General features: G+C 41.0%; 1 protein-coding gene and 1 non-coding gene across 2 annotated transcripts in view; both read right to left on the bottom strand.

Moving 5' to 3' along the window:
- Positions 1 to 22,060, bottom strand: part of CCDC148 (coiled-coil domain containing 148) — a 201,484-nt gene that overhangs the window by 157,627 nt on the left and 21,797 nt on the right. Inside the window, 2 exon segments of the mRNA XM_052636231.1 lie at positions 10,310 to 10,516; positions 15,965 to 16,103. Of these exon segments, the coding sequence (XP_052492191.1) occupies positions 10,310 to 10,516; positions 15,965 to 16,103 (346 nt within the window).
- Positions 9,384 to 9,531, bottom strand: LOC128044095 (U12 minor spliceosomal RNA). The gene has a single exon (XR_008199067.1). It is a non-coding gene; the product is annotated as a U12 minor spliceosomal RNA (small nuclear RNA).

Raw genomic sequence — 22,060 nt, 5'->3', positions numbered from 1 at the left:
AATCAAACAAAAAAAACCATGAAGAACCCATGAAGTCAGGAAGAAACCTAAGGTGAATACAGGGCTCATCTTTAAAGTTTTCCTTATTTTAGGGATCTTATTCAGGCCCTGGCTGTCCAACGCCTATAAACACTTTTAAAATAATACCTTGTTCATTTTTTATCGTTGTTTACCATGGTATCTGTTATTCATTATCAATGGAATTGAAACTCAAAAACTATATTATAGTACCATACACCATGCAGTTTGTAAAACCTAAGTCTGTTCTCCAACAGCAAAGGAGGCTAAAATCTGTGGAGAAGGGAGGTTATGGGAGGAGCCGATGCCATGACAAATATGAAAAGGGTATTTCAAATATGATTTATTCAAGAAAGTTTCTTCTATCTCATTATTATCTGATTTCCCGTACTACTATGGTTTCTTGGTTATGTCATTCATTAGACAGATAGAGATGGGGGGGAGGGCACACAAAGAAGATGAACTGGAGAAGACTAAGTACCTGGTAACATGGTCCATGCCTGAAATACCTCAGTTTTATAGACTATCAGCTTTTCTTTGTAAAACCATATGTGACTTCACAGCATATTCAATGCTGACAATTAAGACTTGTATTTCACTTCTTAATGACCTTGAACATCCACGTACTTGTTTCTACAGAAGATTCCCTCGTAAATAAGTAAGGTAGAAAAAAGGTAGTTAAAACAGTACTATATCAAGAGGTATAGTGGCACTAGTGGGGAAGAACCTGCCTGCCAGTGCAGGAGACGTAAGAGACATGGGCTCAGTCCCATGGGTTGGAAAGACCCCCTGGAGGAGGGCACGGCAACCCATTCCAGTATTCTTGCCTGGGAAATCCCATGGACAGAGGCTCTGGTGGACTACAGTTGGTAGGGTTGCAAAGAGTCAGACATGACTGAAGTAACTTAGCACACACACATTAAGAAGAGAAAAATGCCTGAGGCTTATTATATACTTCAACAAGAGTCACTCGGCACCAAGCATGTTCTGATCACTGAGAAATTTGTTGTGAGGGTAGTGTTAGAGGAGTTATAGGAGGTATATGCTATACGAAGATAAATAAGATGAAGCTCCTGCCTGCAGTTGTATAGGGGACATAGATTTTTTTCAGTGTGCCCGAATTACTGGCAAGTTATGATTATCTCTAAGGGGCTAGGGATAACCAAGAATGGACTGAACCTAGCCAGAGACCCAAGAAAGTCTTCCTGTAGCAGACATTTGAATTAAATCTTGAAGATGAGTGAGACTTACCCAGACAAGGGAAGGCAAGAGCAGCGTTCCAGACAAGCCAACAGTGGCAGGAGCAAGGGCACAAGGTCAGGGAACAAAATGCTGTACAATGCAGTATCAGCTGGAGATGGAGAAAGGATTACGGGGGTGGCATGTCTAAGCTGTTAAATATGAGGTGGAGTATCAAGAAAGGAGGCCAGGAAAGGAGCCAGGGTCCATATTACCGAGGACTTAGAAAGCCATGCTAGGAAGTTTAGCCATATTGCAAGTAAAGGGCTACTACTGAGGAGTTGTCATCAAGGGATGGAATAATGCAAATAACCAGAATGCTTTTAGATAGAGCACCCTACCTGCAGTTTAGGGGAAAAGTTACAGAAATGTTTTTGTGGGATGTGAAGCATAGCCATTAGAAGGCTGCTGTAATAGTTCAGGAACAGTGGCCAAGGCTCCCTGATAGAAAGAAAAGGCTATATAGTTAATACCGAAAATTTTCCAAATTTGGTAAGTCGCTATGAGGGTGAGGAAAAAGAGGAAGCTAAGATAAGTTTCAAGAAAGAAGTGCAAATTTATTACGGGAAAACAAAGATTTCTATTTTGGACACTGAGTTCAAGGTATTTGTAGACTTCTAAGTTGGTATAACTAGTATGTAGCTGGATAAATGAGGTTCAAAAGAGAGCTGTTCAGAGATGAAAAAAAAATGATTTGAGAGTAATTAGCATATAAAGTAGGGAAAATAACAAGAGGGATGGAGAGCCAATGAAGTAGAGAGAGAAGAATAAAGAGCAAGGACAGAATCCTGGAAGAAACCAGGGTTACAGGAGGGGCACAGTGACAAACACACAGGCTGGCTGAGAATAACTTTAAGACATGACGAAGCTAATGGTATTTTGGAAGCTGACAGTGAAAAATGTCCAGAGTGAGTAGTCAACAGTGAGAAAAGAGGCAGAGGGGTCCAGTAGGATCAGGATGGAAGAGTGTTAATTCCATTAAGTAATACAGAGGTCACTTGTCATCTTGGAGGGAGGGTAGGAATTTGATGGAGTGGAGACATCACAAGTCTTGAAGAAAAAAATCATCTAGATTATTCTTTCAAAAGTCTGATTTCAAATGAAAGGGTAGAGAATAAGGACTGCCCAGGAACTAGAGGATGACAGAGAGGAATACCCCCAGAGTAAAAATAAAGGAAAGAGGGTAAACAGTAGAACCAAGTGGTTATATGGATCAGAATCCCAAACATCAGAGGAAAGGACTGGACATGAACGTGTAGAAGATCTCACATTGTGCATCAGAGGGGAGAGCAGGGGACTAGCAGAGACAGACACAGGGCCAGGGAGATAGGAATTGAGGATTAATCTTAGACCTCCATGACTTCATTTTATTGATAAAGCAGTAAGTGGTGTGTCTTCTGGGAGTGTGACGGGGAGGGTGTATGGTGTTAGGTGAAAGTGTTAGTCACTCAGTTATGTCCGACTCTTTGTGACCCCACGGACTATAGCCCACCAGCTCCTCTGTTCACAGAATTCTCCAGGCAAGAATATTGGAGTGGATAGCTATTCCCTTCTCCAGGGGATCTTTCCGACCCAGAGATTGAATCCCTGTTTCCTGCATTGCAGGTAGATTCTTTACCATCTGATCTACCAGTGAAGCCCAAGAGCCTCTTAAGGACCTGTCTGGGGCTGACCTAAAGTTGGCACTAGTGGTAAAGAACCCACTGCCAGTGGAGGAGACAGAAGAGACACGGGATTTGTCCCTGGATAGGGAGATGCCCAGGAAGAGGGCATGGCAACCCACTCCAGTACTCTTGCCTGGAGAATCCCCATGGACAGAAGAGCCTAGCAGGTTACAGTCCATAGGGTCAAGAGAGCTGGACAGGACTGAAGTGACTTAGCACACACACACAATTCTTTGAAACAGGGATAAGAGGACTAGGAGGAACTGGTGAACCAAGGATAAGACTGAGCATTCTGATGTGGACATTTCATTCAAAGTCTGGATAAAATGACTTTTTCTTAGCAGTACTTGGCCACCCAGCATGGAGACAGAGAAAGTCAACTGTGAGACAGATCTGGGAATAGGGCCCCCCAACCATTCCATAGACAGTCGAAGATGTTAAGGAATCAAATACACAGCTAACAGAGTGGTCCAGGCTAGTGCTAGGAGGGTCTGGGGCTAGCAGTCTGAGAAAATTTAGGGGACCAAACAGAAGGTTTTGAGGGAGCAAGAGAATGAGAGCTCTGTTTTCCCGCTTTCCTCTCACCCATCTTGTGAGAGGCCTAAAAGTCCCTACTTGCTACAGCAGCTGTTGCTGATAGAAAACTAAAACAGAGAGAGAACACATTATTTCAAAATTCCTTTAGCTCTTTCCTTAAAGACACAAATCATCTAAATCACTCCCCAAAAGCCCTTTTAAATTCCAAGACTAAGAACAAAATTATGGTTAAATATTTAACTAATGTTTATTATAGCTAGCATGTTGGTTTTAGAGAGATCAAATTTATGATACAATGAAGTAATATTTTTCACATTCTGTCAGTCTATTTTATAGCACATTGGGGCCCACAGTATAATAAATATCTTCTATTATTTTATAAGATTCTTATATGCAAAGCTGTGTAGGGCAGAGATAATATTGAATTTCAAATCAAATGAGCTGGCATAAACCTTAACTCAGGTCACTTTGTCTTTCAGGACGTCAGCCTTTGGACTTGTAAAATGAAGACTGAGAATAAATCTCCAAGCTTCTTTTCAGGTTCTAAAAAACCCATGAGATGAAAGAGGAGAGTGAAAAAGCTGGCTTAAAACTCAGCATTCAAAAATCTAAGATCATGGCTTCTGGTCCCATCACTTCATGGCAAATAGACAGGGAAACAATGGAAACAGTGAGAGACTTTCTTTTCTTGGGCTCCAAAATCACTGCAGATGGTGACTGCAGCCATGAAATTAAAAGACCCTTGCTCCTAGGAAGAAAAGCTATGACAAACCTAAACAGCATATGAAAAAGCAGAGACATTCCTTTGCTGACAAGGGTCTGTCTAGTCTAGGCTATGGTTTTTCCAGTAGTCATGTATGGTTGTAAGAGTTGGACCATGAAGAAGGCAGAGCACCAAAGAACTGATGCCTTTGAACTTGGTGTTGGAGAAGACCCTTGAGAGTCCCTTGGACTGCAAGGAGATCAAATCAGTCAATCCTAAAGGAAATCAGTCCTCACTATTCATTAGAAGGACTGATGCTGAAGCTGAAGCTCCATGGCCACCTGATGCAAAGAACTGACTGATTGGGAAAAACCCTGATGCTGGTAGATTGAAGGCAGGAGGAGAAGGGGACAACAGAGGATGAAATGGTTGGATGGCATCACCAACTTGATGGACATGAGTTTGAGCAAGCTCCAGGAGTTGGTGATGGACAGGAAAGCCTGGCATGCTGCAGTCCATGGAGTTGCAAAGAGTCAGAAAAGACTGAGTGACTGAACTGATGAGAATAATTTAATATTTTTAATTACTACAGAATTAATAGAGTTACCGCTTTTCTTTTATGATATATTTCTGTTATGAACTATAATTTGCTGAGCCTCCGTTCTTGATCAGGAACACAGACTCCAAGAATACACTGTCTCTATGAAAAATAGAATCCATTTTACCAGTTTACTTTATACTCCAATTTTTCCACTCTCTGCCCACATTTACTCTTTGGAGGCTGCATCTCCAAAAGTTCAGAGGTATTTGTTCACCATATTGTGACCATGTGTCTCTGAAGAGACCCATATTATATTGCCTTCGCAGAACCCAGCCCATGATTTCATGGCTGAGTGCTCTATAGCACTCATATGGAAAGCTATGTAGGGCAGTTTGTCATTGGGGATATTATCAGAAAATGCCTATAAAGCATCTATTCAAATGTCTGAGATGTTGAGGGTACTCCACAGAGTATGCTTGATACACTGGGCAGCATGATGTGTGGGAAATAATCAAAACACCGCATTATTTCTGTCCCCTACTCAGATATTTCTCCTGTCACTAGATGAAACCTAGGCAGAAACCATAGCCCACTCTCGGATTACAGAGGGTCCCACAATCACTTTAAGTCACAAAATATAGCCTTGATTCAAAATTAAATTATCTAGTTCTAAGAGATAAAGCAACTTTTCCCTCTTTATTCAGAAAATAACATTTCCTTTTATTCCCTACATGCTTAGACCATCAGAGCCCAGGAGTGGGAAAGAAAAGGAGAGGAGAGATAAAGGGGAAAGGCAGTTTTCTCATGGACTGGTAACTGAGGCTGTCTGGTAAACTCAGTAGGTGCTTAATGCTGCTGACTCTTCCCTTCCTATCAGTTTTGTTGCCTGGGCTGTTCCTGGAAAATTTCCCCATACACAATTTCCTTTAGCTACTTCTTTTCCACCTTCAGGTTCCCATTTACTGCTCTTCCCAACTCACTGTTTTGGGTGGAGCCTAAACTTCTGGCAGGAGACTTGTTGGGTAGAAAAAAATCGCAGACTTTTGAAAATGACCCCATGTCACTAGCCAATGATTTCTTAAATATAGCATTTAAAAGACTGATAAACTGTATTGCATTAGGACCTTCCAGAAACCAGAAAGGAATGTCACTCCAACTTTAACCATAAGAAAAAGCTGGATAGCCTACAACATCAAAATTTTTCTTGAATCTAACAGAGAGAAGACGTCATAGGACAATAAACTAGCCTGATATTTAAAGAAAGGTAGATGCCTCCAACAAGATAGGCAATTCGGGAGCTACTTACCTGAGGCGGAGCCCCTGGGGAAGTCAAGGCCATTTTAGAAGGGATAAAAAAATTGCAGGTAAAATTTTGTGATGATTCCATAGTTTCATTTTAACAATTTGCTGCTGTGGCAGAGTCTGAGCTTCTGCCATATGGAAGCTACAGATGCAAGGGGAATTTACACCCGTTCACAAGCTTTTCTTTACAAATCTCATAGAGTGTTCCTAAGAAAGATCCCGGTCAGGGAAAGCAGCAGAGGAAGACTCCTGTGGTCATACAAACCAGCCAGAGAGGAACAAAGCCCTAATGAACAAAAGGCACTGTGGGTGGGGAGGGAGGCAGAGCTGCAAACCCTCAGGGTGCAAGTGTATAGACCCTTTGAGGCTAGGGAAAGGGGACAAAGAAATCCTTCTCTCCTGATGAAGAAACAGGAAGCTTTCTCCCTCACAGGAACCAGCAAGACCTGAGGTGAACTTGAAGTTCATCTGCCCTGGGGAGGAGGGCGTAGTCACTGAATAGGTTCTGGCCCCAATATCCAGGAACATAGGTCCTGCCTGATACTGAGGCTGAACCAAGAAAGCAGAAAGCCTCTTCCCCAAGCAGGCTAGCAAATGTTAGTAAGAATCTGCACTGGGGAATGTGCGAGAGTGGCAAGACACTCTCTTGGGCTCAGACTCACGAGGAAAGTCTGAAGCCTACTTCCACCATAAGCAAAGTGACACTAATTGCCAAAAACTGAAGACAACTGGCGAGTGGACAAAGCCTAATAAACCCATATCAAGGAATATTACAGCAACCAAAAGGACTGAACTGTTGGCATTTACACTATCATGGCTAGATCTCAAAGGCATTATGCTTAGGAAAAAAAGACAGACTCAAAAGAGCACATGTCATACTATTTGGTTATAGATATATGACATTCTAGAATATTCCAACAATAGAGACAGATCAATAGTGGCCAAAGGCTGAAGGTGGGTGAGGTGTGGACTTCAAAGAGGCATGAAGGACTGTTGAAAGTGATAAAACAGTTCTATATCCTGACTGTGGGGGTGGTTACATGTCCAGCATTTGTTGAAACTCATAGAGCTTTACACTAAAAAGGGTGATTTTCTGTGATAGTCATCCAGTTGTGTCCGACTCTGCAACCCCATGGACTGTAGTCTGCCAGGCTCCTCTGTCCATGGGAATTCTCCAGGCAAAAATACTAGAGTGGGTTGCCATTTCCTTCTTGACATAGGGATCAAATCCAGGTCTCCCACATTGTGGGCAGATTCTTTACTGTCTGAGGCCCCAGGGAAGTCCCCCAAAAGGATGATTTTAACCACATATAACTTATATCTCAAAGATATTTAAAATTAAAAGAAAACAATTTCATTGCAATTAAATTGTTCATCAAAAAACAACATTAAGAGTGTGAAGAGACAAGTTACAGATTGGGAGGAAAAAATGGAATTGGCCTACAGAACATATAAAGAACATACAAACGAGTAAGAAAAAGAGCAGACAATGGAATAGAAAAATGGGCAAAGGACCTACGTGGCTGTTTCACAAAAGAGGATATTCAAATTGCCAATATGCATAAGAAAAGCTGCTCAACATCTTTATTCTAAATGCAAATGAAAATCATAACGAAGTCCCACTACACAGTCATCAGATTAGCTGAAGTTAAAGATTTGGCAATACCAGCATTGGCAAGAATGTGGATTAACTGAAACTGGTCGTAAATTTGTATAACCACTTTGGAAAACTATTTGGAAGTATTTAACATGAGCCTTGTGATTCAGCAATTCCACTCTGAGGTAATTATCCAAGAGTTACAAGGGCCTATGACCACCATAAGTCAAGATCAAGGATGTTCATAGCACCAGTATCATAACATGAAAAGCTGGAAGCAAATCAAATGTCCATCAACAGGAGAAAACACAAAGAAACTGTGGTATATGTATATGCACAAAATATTACCCAGATGATTATGACATGCAACAAGGATGGAACTCACAGATATGATGCATGAAAGAAGTATCAAAGACTATATACTGTATGATTTGACTCATATGAAATTCACCAATAAGCAAAACTAATCTTGAATGATTTGATGAATTCGGAATAGTAGTCATGGATTGGGGCTAGTATATATTGGGGGGGGGGGGGGGGGGCGGGGCTTCCTTGTAGCTCATATGGGAAAGAATCTACCTGCAATGCAGGAGACCCTGGTTTGATTCCTGGGTCAGGAAGATCCCTGGAGAGACATTAGCTCTGTAGCCCATGGTAGATTGGGCTTTGTGTGTGTGTGTGTTTGTCAGTCATGTCCAACTCTGTGACTCCATGAGCTGTAGCCCACCAGGTTCCTCTGTCCATGGGGTTTCCTGGGCAAGAATACTGGAGTGGGTAGCCATTCTATTCTCCAGGGCATCTTCCTGACCCAGGGATCAAACCTGGGTCTTCCAAATTGCAGGCAGATTCTTTACCATCTGAGCCACCTTGGAAGCTTCATGTAAATTCTATTGCTTTTAGGTCCTAAGTTTATGCAATGTCAGAAGAAATATCTTTTTGTTTAAAAAACTGCAGAGGAGAAATTTTTCCTCTAATGTTTTCAAATAGAGACATTTATTTGTTCGTTTTTAAATTTATTTATTTATGGCTGTGCTGGGTCTTTGTTGCTGTGCAGGCTTTTCTCTGGTTGTGGAAGCAAAGACCACTCTCTAGTTGCCAGGCATGGGCTTCTCATTGCGGTGAAGCACGGGCTCCAGGTGAAGCGCTTCAGTAGCTGCAGCACACAGACTCATTAGTTGCGCCTCCAGGGCCCTAGAGCTTGCAGACCTCCCTAGTTGTATAGGGTCGGTAGTTGTGGAACACGAGCTTAGTTGCTCTGAGGCACGTGGAATCTTCCTGCACCAGGGATTGAACTCATGTCCCCTGAATTGGCAGGCAGATTCTTAGCCACTGGACCACCAGGGAAGTCCAAGACATTTGTTTTTATATGCTATTAATTGCTATAATGTAACATCTACCAGCTTATTTTTTCTTTCAAGAGAATAAAATGTTGCAATATCCTCCTACTATGTCATTTATCAATAAATTAAGATCTGTGCACTTTACTGTGTGTATGCTGTACCTCAATACAATTGTGTGTGTGTGTGTGTTGCATGCATCTTTATTTCTCAAGTACAAACAAGCAGTTGGCATTATACTGCAGTTACAGAAGTAAGTTTCAGAAAACTGCCTAAGGTCACTAACTCCTGGTTCAACAGTTTCATGGTTAATAGTATTTTCAGCAATTCTGTGAGGTCCGAACAGTTCCCTGCCCAGGGACTTCAACAGCGAAGGATTAGTCAGCTCCTCATCCTGTCTCAGCTGATTGGGTCAGGCCATTCTACTCTTTAAGTATAAGGGGGATGGGCACATCACAACTCCCAGGCATCCTGTGAAGTAGGCAGGTCACATTAGGGACAGCTTTACCCACACAAAAATTCATCTCACATTAGCTGTGAGGATTCAGTGTCACCCCCAATCATAATTTTCCTTACTCAGGAGTTTAAAACATGATACAATTTATGTTTGACAGCCCTTCCAACACTCCTAGGGAGGCCAAATCCACCTGGGGCCTCTGGGACTCATGCACCCATGATCCATTTGAGGGGTGCAATTACTCCCAACACAGCAACCACTCTTGTTTGCAGTTCTTCCATTAAGGCAGTTTCTCTGTACTTCCCGATTTTGTGCTGTCTGTACTTCCCTGTGAGCCTCAGATACCAGTCCCCAAGACTCCACTACAAGGGTTACCCACTCAACTCTCCAAGCCATCCTGGAGGTTCCTCGCTGGGTCTGGGCAGGAGGAAAACCCAATCTGCTCCCCATCTCACTTTGTTGAGAGCTCACACAGCCCATCAAGCTCTCCCCAACGTATCTCTTCACAAATCCTCCCTCCTCTTCGTAACTGGATCCTTTTTTAAAAAAAATCTTAAAAGTGAATGAGAGGTTCGTGAGTCTGAACGAGTATCAGACATTTACTCTATAATTACACTGTATTTTCATCCCATACCTCATGCTGATGTATAGCATTCGTAGTTGGTATTGGATATCCACAATCAAAACTTTAATACTCACCTCCTGTTCGACTTCAGGTTGAACTGTATGAAACTGTTGATTGTTCACAATGTTTTGACTTAAAGGAATTGCAATTTCATATACTTCGAACTAACAATTTAATTCAAAATAGGCTTTTTAGAGAAATTTTAGGTTGGAATTGAACGAACAGGAAAAGTGAATTCTGAAATGAATACTCAGGCAAATACTGAAGCATCATCTGCAAAGCGTCTCACCTTGGCTTTCAGATCAGCACACACTTCCTGTTGCTTTTTCCTGTCCTTAGCCAACATGCTTTCCATTTCATGAGTTGCACAGGCTTCGGCCAGTGTCAGCACAGCCTTCTGTATAAAGTCTCTCCTATTCTTATTCCACCTTAATATCAGGATTCTTCGCTGCTCCTTAGCAAAGTGATACTGGTCACAATATTTCTCATGTTCGACCTGAAAAGACAACAGATGATAAATGTTTATTATGAAACTGAGCTTATGTGTTATGTCATGGCTAGAAAAGTGAATAAAATGAATTAAAATCAATGATTTTGAAAAGTGAAGACTGAATATCTTAATAGTAAATACAACAATCAGGATCAGGTACCAGTCCCAGATTTCTGGGTCCATGGCTACTTGGTGACTGAGGACCAGTCATTTATTCTTTTTAAGTTTTCATACAGGATGGAGTCAGGCCAGGTGGCCCTAGAACAACTTCTACTTCTATATGGCAATGAATCTACGAGCAGAAAACATTATTTCCCCTGCATATAATTTTAAAAATACTCTATCTTTAAATCAGTCTTGCTATATTAATAATGAATTCAGGTGCTTTGGTTAGACATGTGCTAATAAACATTAAAAATCACTACAGTAATTCTAAAAACTCAGTTTGCCATTGATTAGGGAAACAATCAGATACTAGAACATCTAAACTTAAAATAATTATAGCATTGACAGTAGCTCTTCCCATCCCATGCTCTTGAAGGGCATGACATTCTTATATGGGTATCAGTAGTTCCTACTGCCAGTGAATACCAACTCTGGGAGATCTGAGTCTTCAGAGAAAGAAGAAGAAGTGAGATAGCCAAGCAATTTGAAAAACCTCTGTAGGTGATTCTAAAATACTCCTTATAAAAAGGTGTGTGTGTGTCTATGAAAGCTCAGTTGCTCAGTCATGTCCAACTCTTTGTGACCCCATGGGCTGTAGCCTGCCAGGCTCCCCCATCCATGGGACTTACAGGCAAGAACACTGGAGTGGCTTGCTAGTCCCTTATCCAGGGGTTCTTCCTGACCCAGGGATTGAACCCATGTGTCTTGCATATCCTGCGTTGGCAGGCAGATTTTTTACCACTAGTGCCACCTGGGAGGCCCCTATATAAAGGTATGTCACCTGAAATTAAGAATTGATGACCTAAATAATTCTTCATTTTGCTAGTATAGACCACATATCTGAATTTAATATATTATTTAAACTCTAAGTGATGTGAGAAAAGAACCTAACAAACAAGATAAGGTGGCTCCTACTTAAAAAAAAATTATAACTTAGGTATGGTTAATTAAGTGAACAATGGTATGATCACTCACCTAGAGCCAGACATCCTGGAATGAGAAGTCAAATGGGCCTTAGGGAGCATCACTACAAACAAAGCTAGTAGAGGTGATGGAATTCCAGTTGAGCTATTTCAAATCTTAAAAGATGATGCTGGGAGAGTGCTGCATTCAATATGCCAGCAAATTTGGAAAACTCAGCAGTGGCCACAGGACTGGAAAAGGTCAGTTTTCATTCCAATCCCAAAGAAAGGCAATGCCAAAGAATGTTCAAACTACCACATAGTTGTAGTAAACTAATGCTCAACACTGTCTAAGCCAGGCTTCAACAGTATACGTGAACTGTGAACTTCCAGATGTTCAAGCTGGATTTACAAAAGGCAGAGGAACCAGCGATCAAATTGCCAAAAACCGCTGGATCATTGAAAAAGCAAGAGAGTTCCAGAAAAACATCTAGTTCTGCTTTATTGACTATGCCAAAGCCTTTGACTGTGTAGATCACAACAAACTGTGGAAAATTCTTCAAGAGATGGGAGTACCAGACCACCTGAAGTGCCTCTTTAGAAATCTGTATGCAGGTCAGGAAGCAACAGTTAGAACCGGACGTGGAACAACAGACTGGTTCCAAATAGGGAAATGAGTACATGAAGGCTGTATATCGTCACCTTGCTTATTTAACTTCTATGCAGAGTACATTATGAGAAACACTGGGCTGGAAGAAGCACAAACTGGAATCAAGACTGCCGGGAGAAATATCTATAACCTCAGATACGCAGATGACACCACCCTTATGGCAGAAAGTGAAGAAGAACTAAAGAGCCTCTTGATGAAAGTGAAAGAGGAGAGTGAAAAAGCTTGCTAAAGCTCAACATTCAGAAAACTAAGATCATACTTCATGGCAAATAGATGGGTAAACAGTGAAAACAGTGAGAAACTTTACTTTTGGGGGCTCAAAAATTACTGCAGATGGTGACTGCAGCCATGAAATTGAAAGATGCTTGCTCCTAGGAAGAAAAGCTATGACCAACCTAGACAGTATATTAAAAAGCAGAGACATTACTTTGCCAACAAAGGTCCATCTAGTCAAAGCTATGGTTTTTCCAGTAGTCATGTATGGATGTGAGAGTTGGACTATAAAGAAAGCGGAGCACCAAAGAATTGATGCTTTTGAACTGTGGTGTTGGAGAAGATTCTTGGACAGCAAAGAGATCAAACCAGTCCATCCTAAAGGAAATCAGTCCTGAATATTTATTGGAAGGATTGATGCTGAAGCTGAAACTCCAATACTTTGGCCACCTGATGCAAAGAGCTGACTCATTGGAAAAGACCCTGATGCTGGGAAAGATTGAAGGTGGGAGGAAAAGAGGACGACAGAGGATGAGATGGTTGGATGGCATCACCAACTCAATGGACATGAGTCTGAGTAAACTCCACGAGTTGGTGATGGATAGGGAGGCCTGTCGTGGTGCAGTCCATGGGGTCACAAAGAGTTGGACACGACTGAACGACTGAACTGAACTAAGTACATAATGAAACAGGCTATGGCTTCACTTAAATCAAATATCAGCTACTAAAATCCATTCTATAAAGTTCTTAGCTTTAGTCCTCAAAGCCAAGACTATGTTTAAAACTTGTCAAACACTAAGAAAAAAAGTACACATCATACAGAAATGCATACTAATTATCCCAATGTAAGAAGTAAATGCAAAAAGGTCAGAAGGAAAACAAATAACTGAATGGGGATTAATGGGATGGGAGAGGCTGGTCATACTAGTTGTGTTGGCTTTGCTTCAGTTTCTTCACCTGAAAGGTAAGGATAATTATAGTACTTCTCTCATCCAGTATTATGTGCACTACAGGAGTTTACACATGACTGACATAAAATAAATTCTATACACGTCAGTACTGTTTCTTTAATTTGTTTATTTTTTATTGAAGAATAATTACTTTACAGAATTTTACTGTTTTCTGTCAAAGCACAACATGAATCAGCCATAGGTATACATATATCCTCTCCCTGTTGAAACTCCCTTCCATCCTCCACCCTCAAGTATTGTTACTTGATTTAAAACAATTACAAAAGTACAGAGTATGTAATAATATTTTACGGCATGGCCCATAATATTTAAAAGGTAAGAGGCCATACATGTTTTGTTTTGAAGTGAATTACTGTGAAATTCATTGGTGACATGGTAACTTCTGTTTCCTTGTCTCTGCAGTCTTGTCCAGTAAAGAATGTGGCCATAACTTCCCAGGCCTGTCTCAGGGGAACTTCAGACAAGACTCTGATTTATGAATGTGGGGCATTTGTGTTCAGATCCATCGAGGGGACCAAGCGGAGTTGTGGTGGGGATGGTGTAGGGAGACACAAGCTCCCAAGGCAAGTTTTGGCTTCCCCATGACTAGAAGGATTGAGATGCGGCAGGCTGTGTGAATGGAGGGGCAAACAACCCATTTTCTGGCAAGACTCAAGGAATGGCAGAACTTCTGAGATGGGCCAGTGAATTTGCAGACACCTGGAAGTCAAACACAAGCAGAGCAACCCAGAGGACCGTGGTGAAGCTCTCTGGGGTAAGTAAGCCACAGAAGAATAAATGTTGCCAGAGGGGTCTCCCATCTTTTTATGCAACATGTTGTTGTTCAGTTGCTAAGTCATATCCGACTCTGTGACCCCATGGACTGCAGCACACCAGGCTTTCCTGTCCTTCACCATCTCCCTAAGCTTGCTCAAACTCATGTCCATTGAGTCAGTGATGCCATCCAACCATCTCATCCTCTGCTGTCCCTTTTCCTACTGCCCTCAATCTTTCCCAGCATCAGGGTCTTCCAATGAGTTGGCTCTTTGCATCAGGTGGCCAAACTTGGAGCTTCAGTTGCAGCATCAGTCCTTCCAATGAATACTCATAGTTGATTTCCTATGGATTGACTGGTTTGATCCTTTGCTGTCCAGGGAACTCTGAAGAATCTTCTTCAGAACCGCAATTCAAAAGCATCAATTCCTTTGGCACTCAGCCTTCTTTATGGTCCAAACCTCACATCCATACATAACTACTGGAAAAACAATAGCTTTAATTAGATGGGATTTTGTCAGCAAAGTGATGTCTCTGCTTTTTAATACATTGTCTAGGTTTGTCATAGCTTTCCTTTCAAGGAGCAAGCGTCTTTTAATTTTGTGGCTGCAGTCATTGTCCACAGTGATTTTAGAGACCAAGAAAATAAAATTTCACTGTTTTCCTTTTTTTCCATCTATTTGCCATGAAGTGATGGCACTGGATGCCATGGTCTTAGCTTTTTTTGAATGTTGAGTTTTAAGTCAGCATTTTTTACTCTCCTGTTTCACTCTCATCAAGAGGCTCTTTAGTTCCTCTTCAATTTCTGCCATTAAGATAGTATCATCTGCATATCTGAGGTTGTTGATATTTCTCCCAGCAGTCTTGATTCATCCAGTCCAGCATTTCACATGATGTACTCTGCACAGAAGTTAGATAAGCAGAGTGACAATATACAGCCTTGATGTATTCCTTTCCCAATTCTGAACTAGTCTGTTGTTTCATGTCCAGTTCTAACTGTTGCTTTTTGACCAGCATACAGGTTTCTCAGGAGGCAGGTAAGGTGGTCTGGTATTTCCATTTCTTTAAGAATTTTCCACAGTTTGTTGTGATCCACAGTCAAAGGCTCTGGCATAGGCATGCACCATACTGTCTTGCATAATGACAGATTTCATACTATAACCCTATTATTTTCTAGAGTGTAGGAAACAAATAATTTTAGAGCACCATTTAAAGTATATATATACCTGCTGCTCTGTGACAACCTAGAGGGGTGGTTTGGGGTGGGAGGTAGGTAGGAGGATCAAGAGGGAGGGAACATATGTGTATATCCATAGCTGATTCATGTTGATATATTGCAAAAACCAGTATAATATTGTAAAGCAATTATCCTCCAATTAAAAATAACTTTTTAAAATATGTATATATATGTGTGTGTGTGTGTGTATGTGTGTGTGTGTGTGTGTGTGTGTATGGTGGTGGTTTAGTTGTTAAGTCATGTCCAATTAATGCAACGCTATGGACTGTAGCCCGCCAGGCTCCTCTGTCCATGGGATTTCCCACGCAAGAATACTGGAGTGGTTTGTCATTTCCTTCTGCAGGGTATCTTCCTGATCCAGGGATCAAACTCAGATCTCCCACATGGTAGACTGGTCTCCTGCATTGCAGGGGATTCTCAGTTATTGCTGAGCCACCAGGGAAGATGTGTGTGTGTGTGTGTGTGTGTGTGTGTGTGTATAGTTTAGTAATTATTGACCACCAAAACAATTTGGCTTGGCAGTATATAAGGTCCAGCACTCACCAAATCATGCCTCGATTTGTGTGGAAGATATCTTTGTAACATGTCCAGATACAAAGTCCTTCGGCCACAGAGATCCCCAGGATACTGATCCAAAACAGCCTGGTAAATCCAGTGGTCTTCATCACTTAATTGGAAGTTTCTGGAAGCAAGAAAAATATCACATGATATTATGATTATTGAGCAATCAAAGGAGATTGAGGGACCTCAAACTGTTTAAGCTGTTAGAAAACGACAATGATTACATAAAATGAAGTCTGGAAAAAAATACATTAGCCAAATAAAATGTCTGCTCTATAAAAGGCTCAAAATTCTAACACAATGGGTTATCTCATTATTTCATGTTGCCATGAGTTCCAGGCTTAATCTGAAGAAGTTTGACAATGAGACATCATATTTTTAAGATATTCTATCTTTCCTATAACAATAATTTTAAAATCATGACAATGAATGAAATAAACAAACATTGGGAAATAAATTATTAAGCATAGAGATTAAAAAGGAATTTTGCTAATTCAACAAAATTCCTATTTCTAGACTGGAGGAAAATACAAATGTAGACAAATAAACAACTACATAAAGAAAACTAAGGCTTGAGGAAGGGACATCTGAAGGTTTGATATTAAAAGTAAGTCTAAAATTATCTTTTACTTTCTCCCCTCAACTCCCAGCATTGTGGTGCTAAGACTAAATGTTGGTAGTAAAAAGATACCCAATGACATTAGATTTCAAAGTGATAAAGAAATCATTTTTCATAGGATCCCTACAAGTCACCTTCCCAATAACATGGCCACCATGCTCCAAAATACCTTTTTTAATTCAGAACTTTCCTAGGCTTTGTGTTCTACAGGAGGTATTAGCAAAGCCCTATGCAGGGTGAAAAGGCTACAGGATCAGCTTGAACTGTAGACTGAATTAATGTCTCTTTATTATTGAGTTTATTTGCATATCATTATTCTTATTTAGTAAGTTGGAATAATCAAATACAGATGCAATCAGGGTGAATATTTTTAGCAACAAATATTTCTTTGATCTAAGATGAAGACTCACTATTGTTTATTTCTACCATGTCAATGGTCTACTTTAAAGTTAACTGCAATTTAAAGCATTTTTATAATATGTCCTCTATGCCCTTGTAAACTATTTGAAGATTTAAAACAATAAAAACTCTTTAAATCATTGATATTAATTGACATTTTGCCATCCTCATTCAAGTTACTCAGTTTCTTAAGGTATTCTGTTATTCTGATAAGTCGTTAGAAAGAAACAAAATTATTTTTCAAAGAAGATACCTTCTCTAACAGCTCTGTAATAGGAAGAAAAAGTGGGTTGGAAATATTCCATTAGGAAGAAACAAAGTCTGCAGTTCTTCTGTATGACATAACAATCTATAGCAGAGAAAGAATTCAAGATTTCATTCATTAAACAAATTGAGTGTTTGGGTTCTCTCTGAATCAGTTATGCATGTATAGACAACAATAAGGTGTCCACAAATAAAGAATTTCAAGTAGGAGTATTAAGCCTGGTAAAAAGCTTGCCTGGGTGTTTTTGGCGTTTAAAACACCCTTGAGCTTCCATGGTAGCTCAGTTGGTAAATAATCTAACTGCAGTGCAGGAGACCTCGGTTCGATTCCTGGGTAGGGAAGATCCACTGGAGAAGGGATAGGCTACCCACTCCAATATTCTTGGGCTTCCCTTGTGGCTCAGCTGGTAAAGAATCCGCCTGCAATGCAGGAGACCTGGGTTTGATCCCTGGGTTGGGAAGATCCCCTGGAGAAGGGAAAGCTACCCACTCTGGTATTCTGGCCTAGAGAATTTCATGGACTCTATAGTTCATGGGGTCACAAAGAGTTGGACACGACTGGGTGACTTTTACTTTCAAGTCTTCATGGACAGTATCTCAGGTCCTCTCTCAAGGAACTCATTTTGTTCATGATCCACATAAATGCATTTTAACAGCAGTCATAGCCACAGAAAGGGATTCCCAGGTGGCACAGCGATAGAGAATCCACTTGCCAATGCAGGAGACACAAGAGATGTAGCTTTGATCCATGGGTTATGAAGCTCCCCTGGAGCAGCAAATGTCAACCCACTGCAGTACTCCTGCCTGGAAAATGCCACAGACAGAGGAGCCTGGCAGGCTACAGTCCATGGGGTCGCAAAGAGTTGGACGCAACTGAGCACACACACATGCAGCCAAAGAAATTCCCAATTTCTATTTGGCAAGCAACCAGAAAAGGGAACAGATCCAAAGTCCAGTCCTCATGTATGCTTTTAAACTATTTTTCTAATCAAAAGGACTTGAATACAGTTTGAATTTCCATCTATATTTGATTACAAATGTGGATGTGCAGGGGTGTATGTGCTGGGGAGGAGGAAGAGACAGAACCTAGGTCCAGTAAGTTCTGTTTTTGTTTTTGTTTTTGTTTTTTTTTAATTTACTTATTTGCGCCAAGTTTTAGTTGTGGCACACGGGATCTCTGGTCTTTGTTGCAGCATGTGTGATCTTTAACTATGTGTGTGGTATCTAGTTCCTTGACCGGAGATGGAACCTGGGCCCCCTGCCTTGGGAACCTGGGCCCCCTGCCTTGGGAACCTGGAGTCTTAGCCACTGGACTACCAGGGAAGGCCCAGTTCTCTTTTAAATTGTCATTTATCTACATAAAGACTGCTGCTGATGCTAGGCTCAGTCACCTTGACAAGCTATAATTCCCATCATCAAGATGCTGATAAATCATGGATGTAACTTTCTCCTGTGGAGAATTGTCCTGGGCCAAATGGGAACAATCTCACCCAGGAGGGTACTCTCTCACCTACCTTTGAGAGCCAACCCCAAGCAATAATTGGCTGACATGGGGCACAGAAGACCAGCCCACTTGCCCCAAGATGAGACCAACACTGTGATGCCATTTGTGCTCTGGAGCTTCACTGTGAGAGCAAACAGTAATCTGTTTCAACTGAGATCTTCTGCACAGACACCTTCCCCTCCTTCATTCTGCTTGCCTTACCATCCTTTTCCTGAGAGCTTTCCCCAACAAACCACTCGTTCTTACAATCCCTGTCTCAGAACTGCTTCTACAGAACTTAACCTAAGATAATGTACGAGCAGTCTTACACATAATTGTCAAAAATAATTTAAATCCTTTGGTAAATGGAGAAGTACTTCTAAGCTAATTGCTTTGATGATCTCTCATAGTGAATTGTGGTGTAAGATTGTGGCTGTCCTCAAAGAGAAAGTGCAAATAGCAAACATTTACAAAAATGATTTTTAAATAAAAGCACGCATTAAGCAGTGTACATCGCTATAAAAAATATAGCAGCAGAAGAATTAGTGGCACTCAGTGCATTTTTATACACTGCATAAATGTATTAATTAGGTGTCATTTTAGTGACATTGAAACCACATAAACATATGAAATGATAACATTAAAACGAGATATTTCAAACCAAGTATGCTATGAACAATGATCACATTCATTTGCTATTGATTTTAGAAACCTCACATCTCATCAGCTTTTTCCAATTACCACAATTACACAAATTGTAAGACATTATTTGCTACATGTAAGATAAAAATGAAAAACATGCTTATAAGAAATGATATATCAGTTCAGTTCAGTCGCTCAGTCATGTCTAACTCTTTGCGACCCCATGAACCGCACCACACCAGGCCTCCCTGTCCATCACCAACACCCAGAGTCCACCCAAACCCATGTCCATTGAGTTGGTGATGCCATCCAGCCATCTCATCCTCTGTTGTCCCCTTCTCCTCCTGCCCTCAATCTTTCCCAGCATCAGGATCTTTTCAAATGAGACAGCTCTTCACATCAGGTAGCCAAAGTATTGGAGTTTCAGCTTCAACATCAGTCCTTCCAATGAACACCCATAACTGATCTCCTTTAAGATGGACTGGCTGGATCTCCTTGCAGTCCAAGGGACTCTCAGGAGTCTTCTCCAACACCACAGTTCAAAAGCATCAACTCTTCAGTGCTCAGGTTTCTTTATAGTCCAACTTTCACATCTGTCCATGACCACTGGAAAAACCACAGCCTTGACTAGATGGGCCTTTGTTGACAAAGTAATGTCTCTGCTTTTTAATATGTTGTCTAGGTTGGTCATAACTTTCCTTCCAAGGAGTAAGCGTCTTTTAATTTCATGGCTGCAATCACCATCTGCAGTGATTTTGGAGCCCAGAAAAATAAAGTCAGCCACTATTTCTACTGTTTCCCCATCTATTTGCAATCTATCTATAGTCCCCAAGTGGAGAAGGCAATGGCGACCCACTCCAGTACTCTTGCCTGGAAAATCCCATTGGTGGAGGAGCCTGATAGGCTGCAGTCCATGGGGTCACTAAGAGTCGGACATGACTGAGTGACTTCACTTTCACTCTTCACTTTCATGCATTGGAGAAGGACATGGCAACCCACTCCAGTGTTCTTGCCTGGAGAATCCTAGGGAATGGAGGAGCCTGGTGGGCTGCCGTCTGTGGGGTCGCACAGAGTCAGACACGACTAAAGCGGCTTAGCAGCAGCAGCAGCAGCATAGTCCCCATGAAGCGATGAGACTAGATGCCATGATCTTAGTTTTTGAATGTTAAGCTTTAAGCCAACTTTTTCACTCTCCTCTTTCATGTTCATCAAGAGGCCCTTTAGTTCTTCACTTTCTGCCATTAGGGTGGTGTCATCTGCATATCTGAGGTTATTGATATTTCTCCTGGCAATCTTGATTCCAGCTTGTGCTTCCTCCAGCCCAGTGTTTCTCATGATGTACTCTGCATAGAAGTTAAATAAGCACGGTGACAATACACAGTCTTGAGGTATTCCTTTTCCTATTTGGAACCAGTCTGTTGTTCCATGTCCAGTCCTAACTGTTGCTTCCTGACCTGCATACAGGTTTCTCAAGAGGCAGGTCAGGTGGTCTGGTATTCCCATCTCCTTCAGAATTTTCCACAGTTTATTGTGATCCACAAGTCAAAGGCTATGGCATAGACAATAAAGCAGAAATAGATGTTTTTTCTGGAACTCTCTTGCTTTTTCGATGATCCAGTGGAAATGATATATAAATACTCCCAACATTATTATTTTAGAGTATTTATAGCAGTTTCCAGAGCTGCTGGCATAAATTTTGAAGCAAATATTCACATCAGTGATACTAATGACACCGTCATACATATCCATTAGGATGCTGTTTGTGAAGGAGAAAACTCCCACCTCCATATATATACTGAGTCTCCTGGATAATAAAAATTTAACAGGTAGGTTCAAATATGATAACTTCTTCATAACAATAAACTAGCTATTTCCTACTTAGCATTTAAAATAAAATCAAATTTAATGTATCTGAATTTCTAAATTCAAATCTTCACATTTATCTTTTCTAGTCAAACCTTCATTTCTTCATTGTAGAAAAAAATCTGTATAAAATAGTTTAATTATATGAAATAACTGAGGTTAGCTTCTACCTTCCAAAGTTCCTGTTTACTTTACCTGTTTTTTGCCAACATCCGCTGGATCATGGAAAAAGCAAGAGAGTTCCAGAAAAACATCTAGTTCTGCTTTATTGACTATGCCAAAGCCTTTGACTGTGTGGATCACAATAAACTGTGGAAAATTCTGAAAGAGATGGGAATACCAAACCACCTGACCTGCCTCTTGGGATATCTGTATGCAGTTAGCAACAGTTAGAACTGGACATGGAACAACAGACTGGTTCCAAATAGGAAAAGGAGTACGCCAAGGCTGTATATTGTCACCCTGCTTATTTAACTTCTATGCAGAGTACATCATGAGAAACGCTGGACTAGAAGAAACACAAGCTGGAATCAAGATTGCCAGGAGAAATATCAATAACCTCAGATATGCAGATGACACCACCCTTATGGCAGAAAGTGAAGAGGAACTAAAAAGTCTCTTGATGAAAGTGAAAGTGAAGAGTGAAAAAGTTGGCCTAAAGCTCAACATTCAGAAAACGAAGATCATGGCATCCAGTCCCATCACTTCATGGGAAATAGATGGGAAAACATGGAAACAGTGTCAGATTTTATTTTTGGGGGCTCCAAAATCACTGCAGATGGTGACTGCAACCATGAAATTAAAAGAC

The sequence above is a fragment of the Budorcas taxicolor genome, chromosome 2 (genome assembly GCF_023091745.1).
Source record: "Budorcas taxicolor isolate Tak-1 chromosome 2, Takin1.1, whole genome shotgun sequence".
Taxonomy (NCBI): domain Eukaryota; kingdom Metazoa; phylum Chordata; class Mammalia; order Artiodactyla; family Bovidae; genus Budorcas; species Budorcas taxicolor.
The sequence above is the reverse complement of the archived record's forward strand: the minus strand, read 5'-3'. Positions and strand labels throughout refer to the sequence as shown.